We start from the raw sequence: 13,098 nt of genomic DNA on the forward strand, positions 1-13,098 counted from the left end.
TAAAACAAAGAACTAAAAGGGCCCAATTTGTAATACATATGGGAAACAGAATCCCATAGTCCCAGAGGGTCATTCCTTTCTGCTATTCAAAAAGGGAGGCTGGCAGGATGAAATCAAATCATACATTAATTCTCATAGTACAATTATAAAATCCTGCTTGTACAGGTCCACTGAGGAGAAAATGGCCCTTTAGCAGTGATTAATAGCTATCCTTCAGATTCCTCACTGCTACTTAACTGTACTCAAGTATAGCCCTCCACAGATCCTTTTGTCTAACTCACACAGTTTATCCAAGTCTCCCTTTAAAACCTTCTCTCTCAATTTCCCCTTCCTATGAAATAAATAAGTAGTTAGACTCTATTCACATGTTATCTCATTCAAAGTAAGCACTTCAGTTTTAATTATATGGAAAAGTGGATTCCAAACCTAGAATCATTAAGAATAAAGTTATTACTGAGGCATTACACCTGGTGGAGCATGAAACATTTGCTTTCAAAAGAGGGCAGTAAATATTGTACCTTTATAAGCGTTTTAACTGCAAGAGTATATTCTAGTTTGTGTATTATATTCTAGTACATATTATACTATGGACCAGACAGTACTTGGTTCTTCACTGGTGTGCAAGAGCAGAGAGCCAACAAAGTGCCTTCCCCCTGCCTTATGTCCCTATGCAAACATCAGACACAATCCCATTCTTTGTGCTTTCTGAGGACAGGAAGTATCTGATGCTGTAATTAGACTAACCATGCAGGGAAGGGCTATGGTGGGGCCATGGCCCCACCTCCCTTTACACCAGCCCCTCCTCCCCCGCACCCTCCGCACACGCACGCACACACACACACACAGTTGAGGTGCTGCAGGAGGAAAATGCACACCATGCATTCTAATAATAAGAGTCTATGAATTCTCACCTCCAGTGCAGGCTATTGCTGAACAGCCACAGTATAGATCTGTGTGCAGTGAATACTACTGATGAAGAATTTTAATGTGTGCTGCTTTAGGCTGTCTCTATTTTAGGACAAAGGAATGTGTGTAGTTTGGTTGGTAGTCCTTTTGTTACCCTCAGCTGCAGATTGAAAGCTGATAAAAAGGAAGAGTTAAATAATAAGCAATTCACAGATGCTGTGTTTTCCTAAGTCTGTCAGAGCCAATGAGATATAAGCTGTGCATAAAAATGAGGCAATGAGCTGAAATGAAGGTGTTAGTGAAATTAAACGTGAGTGAAGTGTAAAGCTGCAGCAACAGTATATATGTAAATAATATTTAATTATTGAAGAACGTTAGGGTTCTAAATAGCTGGAATTGGTAGACACACTAATAATAGCCCTTTGCTTTTATATAGTGACCTTTATATGAAGTTTTCAGAGCACTTTACTGATGTTGAATACATCAACATTCATGCTGTGCAGAGAACTAAAAAAAAAAAAGAGTTTTCTAGCGAAATACAGACCAAACTTTTCCAAATCATGGTTTGGTTTATATGTCTGTCAATGGCAAGCATTAGAGAAAAGATTGTTCATTTGCATTACAAATAACTCATATAGGTTACAGTGCTGCAGTATTACTAGCAATGAGCTTGACACAATTAGAGTTTTCCCTACAGCAGTAGTCTACCAATGCCAGCCATTGATTTAACTGTTTATACTCAGTAGGTCAAGGTCCCTTACACACATTACCTGTAATCTTGCTTAAATCTTTCTTCCTGAGGGGGAACAGCAATGAAGACACTGCCTGAGAATCTCATTATTCTTGACAGGGCTGCAGTTTCTGAGTAAACTACAGTGGGTAATACTAAAAACCAAGTATGCTGTCAGTGTAACAAGAGGTATATTTTTATCCTTTATAGAAGGCTGATATTGGCCCTTCATTTGTAATTTGATGTAATAAATAATGCAATAGTCAAAACAGGAAACAGTCTAATAAAATGTCGATTTGGATCAGATACCGTCCATTGTTGTATGCAGTGCTGTTGTAGCCATGTTAATTACCAGGATAGTTACCCAGGATATTAGAGAGACACGGTGGGTGACGTAATGTCTTTTATTGACAGGTTTCAGAGTAGCAGCCGTGTTAGTCTGTATTCGCAAAAAGAAAAGGAGTACTTGTGGCACCTTAGAGACTAACAAATTTATTTGAGCATAAGCTTTCGTGAGCTACAGCTCACTACATTTTATTGTCTCTCTCACCAACAGAAGTTGGCCAGGTAAAATATATTACCTCACCCACCTTCTCTGTTTAGACACTGTTCCGACATATAACAAAGTTACCTGTCAAAGTACAGCTCCTTTTTTTATACATTGAAGGGTGATAGCTTGTTATGAAACAATTTTCCCATGGAATGACAGCACCTACAGCTTGTTCATTTTTATCTGTACAGATCAATGTGGAAAGGGAATAACTGATTATTCTGTTGCTGGAATGCCATTTCCTCATACATTTTAAATCTGCTGTACTTCGAACATTTTTCTTTGACTTCAGTTGTTTTTATGCCGTCGTCATGTTTTCTAATGTCTAGGCCTTCAGTTAAACATATCTCCGGTGTCTTTGCCAAAGCAGGAAGTGGTCTATTATCTATTAAAGACACACTACTGCACTCTTTTCAATATGCCTTGTCAATCTGATTTAAACACAATGGCAACGGCTATGAAGTAAGCATGTTGCCCAACACTCAAAATAACCACTGATTACTACCAAGTAGGAGCACCAACTTGAAATGAAGTGATTTGTCAATGGAAAATGCAGTCTTTCTCAACAAACTGGCTATCAGCATTTTCAACAGTGATTCCTTTCTGGAGTATGGAAAGAGACAAAATTACATTTGTGTAGATCACTGCACAAGTTAATCTTTGTTCCAGATGGGATGGTACATTTTGCCAGAAGATTTTTGTTTTTCTTGTGAAGAAAGGAGATTATTTGTAGTAATTATTGTTCATTGAGGTAACTGAGATTAGTTTGAAAAAACATAATTTAAGGGTTAATCTTGCCCTCAGATGTGCCAGAAGGGAGCATAGGGACCCTGTTCACCATGTAAGCAGCCAGGTGGACTACATCCTTGATACACAAGTATGCACTTGTGCACTCACTCACTCACCTAACACAATAAATGAAATAGGCATTGAGAATTCTTAGCAACTTGCAGGAGCAAGTCCATCAGCTGTATATTCTGAATGTCAGCAAGCAGGTGTATCAGAGGATGTATAAAGAGCACCCCACAGTATATTGCATTGACCTGCAATGTAGAATGCTGCTATGAGCTGGCAGAATGACTTATATAGAAAAGTAGAAAACCTGGATTTGTGCTGGAAATGGCCCACCTTGATTATCATGCACATTGTAGGGAGAGTGGTCACTTTGGATGAACTATTACCAGCAGGAGAGTGAGTTTGTGTGTGTATGGGGGTGGGGGGTGAGAAAACCTGGATTTGTGCTGGAAATGGCCCACCTTGATTTTCATACACATTGTAAGGAGAGTGGTCACTTTGGATGGGCTATTACCAGCAGGAGAGTGAGTTTGTGGGGGGGGGGTGAGAAAACCTGGATTTGTGCTGGAAATGGCCCAACTTGATTATCATACACATTGTAAGGAGAGTGATCACTTTAGATAAGCTATTACCAGCAGGAGAGTGGGGTGGGAGGAGGTATTTTTTCATGCTTTGTGTGTATATAAAAAGATCTTCTACACTTTCCACAGTATGCATCTGATGAAGTGAGCTGTAGCTCACGAAAGCTTATGCTCAAATAAATTGGTTAGTCTCTAAGGTGCCACAAGTACCTCTTTTCTTATATAGAAAATGCTCCTGTCAGCACTGTTGCACATACTCCTTGTGCTGGTTTGCTGGTCCGACATCAGAATTCAGTAATAAGTGTTTAATTAGTTACTAATAATTAAAATTTTAAAAGAAAGTTGTGTGCAAATTAGAAAAACAGTTGATATTTATAATCAAGGCTTGACTACTCGTGTACATAATATATTTTTGCTAAACCTCAACAAATGTGTTTATTATTCCTTTAACATATAACTACTGTGTAATGTATATTTTATCACTATTAAAGGGAAAATGTGAATATTGATAAGGGAGCAAATTTCAGCTCCAAGCTTCCAAGAGTATATCATAAGTAGTGATAAAATACTGATGTTTAAAATAATGTAAAATACCATAACTGTATCTTTTTTAAATGTATGTAATGGCCCTGATTTATGTCCAAATTGTGTTTCTCTTACTCCCTACTTTCAGTGTTAATTTAATTGGAGTAAGAGGAGGATTTGGCCATTAAAAATTTATCTTTTAACATGCAAGAATAACATAAAAAACCTAACTGTGCAATTATCTTACCTAGGGGGGTTTATTTGTTTTTACAATTTTATCAGTGTATTTGTTTTGGTTGATCTATTCTTTAATGGTAGAGCATGAGCCATTCAACATTTATTCTCAAAAGACCCTCATGTATTTCTTCTTCTTTTTTTTTAAAAAGGTAACACAGCCAAGGTGTTTATTGAAGTGCAGGATGAAAATGACCATGCTCCTGTTTTTACCAAAAAACTCTACATTGGAGGAGTGTCTGAAGATGCTAAAATGTTTTCTTCTGTGCTGAAAGTTAAGGTGGGATTCAAGCTATTTAAGTACAGTTCACAGGCTAAGGAAAAGTATATACTCACTGGTTTGAATTTCCACAGGAGGTTACAGTAGATGCATCTGCAAACTATTTGAGCTCCTGCTACATTAACAAAAATTCACACTTGACTTGTGCACAAAAACCAGTAAAGTAGGTGCAGATTGGCTGATTATCTATCTAAAACTCTGTTCATGCATAGAAATTTGGAGTTTTGCAAGTATATTGGCCCAATAATCCAATATTTCCTGAAGCAAAACTCCTTTTGAGGTCAATAGCGTTTTGCCTAAGTAAGGATACAGGATTAGTTTCTTTGTTTAGCTTTGGATATTTTTATGTAAAGATTTGTAGCCATTATTTTTTTGAATATGTCAACATATGGCCATTTCCAACATGCCTTCATAGCAGTTTCTGCCTAAAAGTCTTCTGAAGTAGTTCTTCTGCAGCACATGTTAATGCTTTGGTAATGAAATAAGTCAGCCTCTGTTTCAGTTCAGGAAAGCAATTTCACATCTGTTTGCTGTATGTCATACATTTGGCTGTGGTTAAAACAAAGTGTATAGGGTAAATAATTTTTTTAATACATTCTATTTAGCAGAAAAATAACATTTACTTAATAAATTAGCTTTAAACAAAGAATGCTAAAACTGGAAGTGTCTAGTTCCTATAAAATACTGTATGGCCATAATCTTTAGTGTTCTACAAGACTCTGTTTACCCAAGCCTGTTGAAGTTAGCTTTTCTCCCCCTCTTTTCCTTCTGCATTTTGTATCACTTTAAACTGTTGTGGAAAAGCCTGAAAGTTGCTGATTCTAGTTTTTTTCACGAAAGGTCACAGAAGGTTGGCCTGCCAGGAATATTCCCTTATTTTAACCTAGTGATTTGTTTGGAACACCAGAAATCTAATAGAGAATGACAGAAGCTTATTAAATCTGTCCGTTATTTACCTCAGGGTAGTCCTTCATCAAGTTAGCTCAGAGATATTAAAAAAAAATACTGGAAGGCAGGTAAGCACTGAATATTAGGAAGGATCTCTTGGTCTTCAGATTTGCCTTCCTTGCCTATTGGTGCATAATATTATTGCTTGTTTTATTTATTTTTTTCCCTTTTGATTTCATTCAGATCGTCATCCCCCAGGAGGCTGTTTCAGTGGCACACAGCAACCTTAAATCTGTTCTAAGAGCATAGCTGGGAGTTTTCCTAAGTGGTGGAGGGCAATCCCTTCAGTGCATCAAGCTGATATAACCTGCTCCATACCACTCTTTCCTACCTTCCCTCCATCATAGGGGATGTGCTGTGGGCCATAGTGGGTGTGGCCAAACTGTGCTTCCTTCCAGTGATATCCAGTTACTATAACAGCTTTTAGAAGGCCATTGCAGGCTGCAATAAGTTAGCCCTTAACAAACTTGCACCTGGTTGTCCCCAAAATTAAGGTAGCACAAAAATGACTTCTAGCCACTTTTGTCCTCCCCCACCTTCCCCACCCCCAGATGTGATGTTCTGGCACGGCTGAGGATGCAGATAATTAGGCATTTTTAAATGTTTGGTGGTACAGAGACTGGTTTAGAACATGTGGGAAATGTCTAAGAATAGGATCAGATTCAGTGATTGTAATGGAATGATAAACCACAGTATACTATTCAGCCATTAGTTGGTGAAGTATGTAACATTTCTTATTTAAGCTAGCCTCAGCCATGCGGGGAGAACATTAAAGGGTCTTATACTGAACACATCTGGTGTGTCTCTTGCTCAGAAGGAAGCCCTGTAGCCTGTCCATATCTGGTACAGGAGCATGACAGTGATTGCTATTAAATCAGTGCTTGCATGTGCAAAATATGTAGTTAGATATAATTGGATGCCTGTATATCTGATTCATCTGATAAGTTCACTTTGGACTTATAAATTAAAGGTTTGGCATACTCAAAAATGTAGACATGGAAAATTGTGTTAAATACTTTAACTTTAGAAAAGCTTATGATACCATTCTGCACAAGAGATGAGTAAGGTATTTGAGGAGATAAAGCAGTCTGAGCTATCAAAGCCATAAAGATTTAAGAGTATTTGTGAGTGGAAGCATATGAAACTTAAGGAATTACTATAAACTTGTATTATGAATTAGGTCAGTCAAAATTTTCTGCACAGTGGAGTCGTTCTCCTGTCTCTTCAAAGAGGCTCCTGGTTTTCTATCATTGAATTCCAGGCACAAACACCAACAATCCTCAATGAGGTGAGTCAGAAATATGTGAAATAGGGACAAACTTCCAAGGGAGGGTTGAGTTGAGGTATTTGCCTTCACCCATGGCAAGGTACATGAGATAATATTTTTTATGGGACCAACTTCTGTTGGTGAAACAGGGAAGCTTTTGAGCTACCTTAGTTCTGTGTAGCTCAAAAGCTGGTCTCTTTCACCACCAGAAGTTGGTCCCATAAAAAAATATTATCTCAACCACCTTGTCTCTGTAATATTCTGGGACCAAAAAGGTTACAACAACGCTTCACCCATGGCAATCAGTTGATATTATCTCAAGGAAATTAGTGGATATCCAAGCAAAGCAAGAAATGTGTACACTTTAATGACTGTATCCTTCTCCCATCAAAGTCAGTGGCAAAGCTCCTTTTGACTTCAATAAGAGGAGGCCCGTAGTGAAATGGAAACTCAACAGTACTTTACAAGGTATAAGAGACTGAAAGTTGTTAGTTGAAAATAAAAAAATACAACCCATTACATTAAGGCTTCTTTATTTAAAATGAAACAGGAAAATAAACATGCATGTTTGGTGTAGTAAAGCAAACCCACGAATTGGATCAGTGTGACTTATTGTTGGATTTAACCTAACCCTAAGTGCCAATTTTCTGAAAACCACTACTAATTAACTCATTTCACTGTGTCTTCACTTGTATCTATTTAGATAAAAAGGAATCCTTTTTTTTTTGTTAAATTCAATACAAAAATAAGGCATTACGAAGCACTAATTAAATGAATTAGATAATGTCATGTCTAATCTCAGTAGGTATTACATGCAGAATCATTGTGAGTAGAATTTAATGAATATTTCTTCCAATTTCAATTTTTAAGAACCTTAGAAAAGTACACATATAGCTTGTGTTGTAGAGATTATTTAAATTTCAGTTCCACCAAGAAACTACTTTAAGATTTTTAACACATTTTCTTGCATTATTAGTTTATTAATTATCGTGAAATTTCTTAAATTTGCGTGCCTGTGAAAAGAAACTGATAAATATTAAAGTATGCTTTTTCTCAAAATATTCCCATTCTTTCCCCTGCTGCTAACAGCTTTTAGGGATCTTCAAATATGTTTTTTGTATATCAGAGAAATTTTTATAAATAAGATATAAAGATCTTCAGTTCTGAAATGAAAGTTACAGAGCACAACAGCCCACAGCCCAAGAATGCCTAATTCTGAAATGAGAATAATCTTATCTGTCAGTCCAGTTCAGGGGTTGCCATTACAAATCAATATTTACAGCAGCTACACACATAGCGAGATTCACTATTGCCACTGTTGTCCTCCCCCTTCCACTCCATCCCACCACCTTAGAGTATAAGATAGCAATGGTAGAGATGGCCCAGAACTCGAGATTTCTGGTTCTTGAGAAATTTCAGTATTTTGATATTTGGTTTCATTTTGAAATGGAATGAAACCAAATATTTTGTAATTTCTTATGAACCAGAAATTCAAGACACTCTTCATTTCACTGACACATGGTGTTTCAAAAATGTTACATATTCCCCAGGACCAGCAGCAGCTGACTAAAATTGACATTCTTGTAACCAGTAGTGGTAAAACTGACAAGAATGTCAATTTTACTCAGCTGCTGTTGGCTCTCTGAGGATCTGCAACTCTGGAGCAGCCTAGTCCTGGGATCCCCCAGGGTTTTCAGGCTCACAGGTCCATGGCAGGGAGACTGGAAATCCGGAGAGCCCAGCCCTCACTTGAATTAAGGTTCTCAGGGTTTCCAGACTCCTTTGTGTGGACCCAGCAGCAGAGAACCTGAAAACCCTATTTAAAACCACGTATCACAGGACTTTCTGGACTAACAGGCTCCTGGATTATTGCATGGAGCCTGGAAACTCTGGCAATCTTGGCATGGCGGGGCTGGCCAGAGCCTGGAACCCTCTGGGTCCCCAGCCCTAGAATAGTATGTAAGGTGGGGCTCCTCCAGAGACGTGGACCTGGAAGACCAATCTATCCAGCATAAGCTTTGATGGGCTAGAAACCACTTCATCAAATGCATGGAGTGGAAAATACAGGAGCAGTATAAATACATGCAAAGATGGGAGTTGCATTACCAAGTGTGAGGTCAGTCTAATGAGACAATTCAATTAACAGTAGGATACCAAGGGAGGAAAAATTACTTTTGTAGTGGTAATGAGAGTGGCCCATTTCAAACAGTTGACAAGAAGGTGTGAGTAACTCTAGGGGGAAATTAGTATGGGGGAAATTAGGTTTAGGTTTTGTAATGACCTAAATGAATGACCACTCCCAGTCTTTATTTAGGCCTAATGTGATGGTGTCCAGTTTGCAAATTAATTCCAGTTCTGCAGTTTCACATTGGAGTCTGTTTTTGAGGTTTTTTTGTTGAAGAATTGCCACTTTTAGGTCTGTTATTGAGTGACCAGGGAGACTGAAGTGTTCTCTGTCTGGTTTTTGAATGTTATAATTCCTAATGTCAGATTTGTGTCCATTTATTCTTTTGTGTAGAGACTGTCCGGTTTGACCAGTGTATATGGCAGAGGGGCATTACTGGCACATGATGGCATATATCACATTGGTAGATGTGCAGGTGAACGAGCCCCTGATGGTGTGGCTGATGTGGTTAGGTCCTATGATGGTGTCCCTTGAATAGATATGTGGACAGAGTTGTCACCGGGGTTTGTAGCAGGGTTTGGTTCCTAGGTTGGTGTTTTTGTTGTGTGGTGTGTAGTTGCTTCTGAGTATTTGTTTTAGGTTGGGGGGTTGTCTGTAAGCGAGGACTGGCCTATCTCCCAAAGTCTCTTAAAGTGAGGGATTGTCCTTCAGGATAGGTTGTAGATCCTTGATGATGCGCTGGAGAGGTTTTAGTAGGTGACGGCTAGTGGCATAGTGTTACTTTCTTTGTTGGAAGAAAAGGAGTACTTACACGGCTGTTACTCTGAAACCTTTCTTTGTTGGGCCTGTGACTTCCCCTTAGTAGGTGACTTCTGGGTACCCTTCTGGCTCTGTCAATCTGTTTGTTCACTTCAGCAGATGGGTATTGTAGTTTTAAGAACGCTTAATAGAGATCCTGTAGGTGTTTCTCTCTGTCTGAGGGATCGGCGCAAATGCGGTTGTATCTTAGAGCTTCGCTGTAGACAATGGGTCATGTGATGTTGGCTGCATGAAAGATGGAGGCAGGTAGGTAAGAATAGCAGTCAGTAGGTTTCCGGTATAGGGCGGTGTTTATGTGACCATCACTTATTAGAACTGTAGTGTCGAGGAAGTGGACCTCTTGGGTGGACTGGTCCAGGCTGAGGTTGATGGTGGGATGGAAATTGTTGAAATCCTGGTGGAATTCCTCAAGGGCCTCCTTCCCATGGGTTCAGATGATGAAAATGTCATCAATGTAGCGCAAGTAGAGTAGGGGCGTTAAGGAGAGCTGAGGAAGCGTTGTTCTAAGTCAGCCATAAAAATGTTGGCATACTATGGGGCCATGCGGGTACCCATAGCAGTCCCGCTGACTTGAAGGTATAAATTGTTCCCAAATCTGAAATAGTTGTGGGTGAGGACAAAGTCACAAAGTTCAGCCACCAGGTTTGCTGTGATAGTATCGGGGATGCTATTTCTGATGGCTTGTAGTCCATCTTTGTGTGGAATGTTCGTGTAGAGAGCTTCTACATCTATAGGTTTCAGAGTAGCAGCCATGTTAGTCTGTATCCACAAAAAGAAAAGGAGTACTTGTGGCACCTTAGAGACTAACAAATTTATTTGAGCATAAGCTTTCGTGAGCTACAGTGCGATGAAGTGAGCTGTAGCTCACGAAAGCTTATGCTCAGATAAATTTGTTAGTCTCTAAGGTGCCACAAGTACTCCTTTTCTTTCTACATCCATAGTGGCTAGGATGGTGTTTTTTGGAAGATCACCAAAGGATTGTAGTTTCCTCAGGCTGACAAAGGAGGTGCAATAGTCATCATGAATAGGTAGGAATATGAATGAGAGTCTGCTAGACAACTCTCTGACACAACATTCTACAGGCCATTACCCTCTGACCCCACTGAGGATTACCAAAAGAAAATACACCATCTGCTCAAGAAACTCCTTAAAGAAGCACAGGAACAAATCTACACTGACACACCCCTAGAGCCCCGACCGGGGGTATTCTATCTGCTACCCAAAATCCATAAACCTGGGAATCCTGGACACACCATCATCTCAGGCATTGGCACCCTGACAGCAGGATTGTCTGGCTATGTGGACTCTCTCCTCTGGCCCTAAGCTACCAGCCCTCCAGTTATCTTCGAGACATCACTGACTTCCTGAGGAAACTACAGTCCTTTGGTGATCTTCCAGAACTCTCATTGCGGATTTTGCACCGCTAAAATCTTCATCCAGTACTGCTAGAAAATGCAAATTTCATCAAGGGTTTAGTGGAATTTAGAATCTGTATATACGATTGTGTCATCAATGTCTATACACTTGGTCAGACTTCTTTTTAAAAAGATTTATATCGTGTTTACACTCCCTTGATAGAGGGAGACATTTCAGATGTTCATTAAAAGTCTGTAGTGAAGTCTAAATGGGGTAGGAGTGGGGAAGCAAATGTTTGATCTGACTGGCCGGGGTAAAGCAACCCCTGGATTCTGAGAGGAGGAGGGGAACATGGAGGTGGCTTAGCTGCTCAGGGAACTTCTCCCCCAGCCCTTCTCCAGAATGCACTGGAGGATGGGGGAAGGAAGGAGAAGGGAGGCAGAAGAGGAGCAGAGAATTCACTACCCCTCTCTATTGTCACTGGGTAGGCTGTGTATGTGCATTGCCCTTCCTGTATGTAAAACCATCTTGATGCAGTTGTGGTCATGTTAATGGAGTTATAGTTTCAATTGCATTTCCAAGATGCTGTAGGCCTGACGATTGTCAGATTTTGGAGTCTGGCAGGAATTTTTCCTTCAGAGCAGGATTCACAAAGGGATCTGGTGCGTTTTTGTACCTTACTTGCAGCATGCCGGATGATAGTTTTAAGTAAATAAAGCATAAGTGCCATTTAAAAGTTGTAAGTGAGTTTGTAATTTAGTTGCAATTTGTTGCTGGCATCCAGTGCAGGTGAGAGCCTCAAAGAGACCAGCTCCCAGAGGTAAATATGAGACCAGAGAGTACTGGTAGACCCTATTAGACTGGAGTAAGGAGGGAGAGACTGAACTCTTCTCATGCTGAGGTACCTATCATGTGCATCCTCATTTCCCCCTCGTGGGAGGAGGGTAAGAGGATTCAGAGGCGGCCTGAATTGTAGGGGGTTGACTGAAGAGGGTCAGTCCTGAATATTGGTTAGTTGGCCTGAAGAAAGGATGGCTGGAAAACAAGAATTTCATTTTGGGGAAAAACTGAGATTTCACCATTTGATCCTATTCTCATGCAGAACAAACCCAAGACCTTTTCCACCAAACAATGAGAGTCAGACTACCCCGGAAATACCCAATAGCTGAGTGGTTAGTGAACTCACCTAGGATGTGGGAGACCCAAATTCTAGACCCTATTCTGCCTGAGTCGGAATGCCCTAACCAGCTCTGTCTCTCACTCTCTCAGTCCCTTCTGTTACAGCTGTTCCACGTTGAATAAATAGTTAAATATTCATTGAGAGAGAGAGATTGACCTAGCCTGGTGGTCAGAGTACTCACATGGGATGTGGAAGACCCAGGCTCAAGCTCCTGCTCCAATCAGGCAGAATATCCCTTCCTTGAGAAGATTTCTCAAGTCCAGACAGGAATTGCTGCTCAAAACCAAAGAGACCCACCACAGAATTACTTAATAGGCCAGTGCTTATGGCCCATAGCCTAGCATGTGGAAGAGCCCAGGTTCAAGACTGTAATCTGAATTGACTAGGGACTTGAACCTACATCTCCCACATCAGAGGTGAGTGCCATAGTGACTGGGCTATTGGCTATTCTGGGGGTGATCCCTTCCTCCTCCTCACTGAGAAATTTAATGAAAACCAATACCATTCTTTTTGGTTTTGACAAATCTGCATTTTCTGACCAAAAACAAAACATAACAGAAAGTTCCCAACCAGCTCTAGCATAAAGATCCCTTACCACAGCACTGGACCCAAATAAATGACTGTTACTTTCTGGGGCTGGGAGGTGGGGAAGGACATAGCACTCCTACCCCTAAAAAAAAAAAATTCATAAAGATGCAGCCTTCCACTTTAAAATGCATCCCTGTGTCTGTGTCTCATTTTCCTATGTGTCCTGATCATTAGCTTTAGGAAACACAGGAAATGCCAGACTAGATCAGACTAG

The 13,098-nt window shown here is 40.0% G+C and overlaps 1 protein-coding gene across 10 annotated transcripts in view; it reads left to right on the top strand.

Moving 5' to 3' along the window:
* The window catches only part of PCDH15 (protocadherin related 15), a 1,355,521-nt gene that overhangs the window by 1,249,370 nt on the left and 93,053 nt on the right, over positions 1 to 13,098 (top strand). For all 10 annotated transcript variants that reach the window (XM_073353680.1, XM_073353679.1, XM_073353682.1 and 7 more), the window contains one exon: positions 4,474 to 4,601. In XM_073353680.1, coding sequence (XP_073209781.1) covers positions 4,474 to 4,601 — 128 coding nt within the window. The remainder of the gene's footprint in view (positions 1 to 4,473; positions 4,602 to 13,098) is intronic.

This window comes from Lepidochelys kempii, chromosome 7 (assembly GCF_965140265.1).
Source record: "Lepidochelys kempii isolate rLepKem1 chromosome 7, rLepKem1.hap2, whole genome shotgun sequence".
NCBI lineage: Eukaryota > Metazoa > Chordata > Testudines > Cheloniidae > Lepidochelys > Lepidochelys kempii.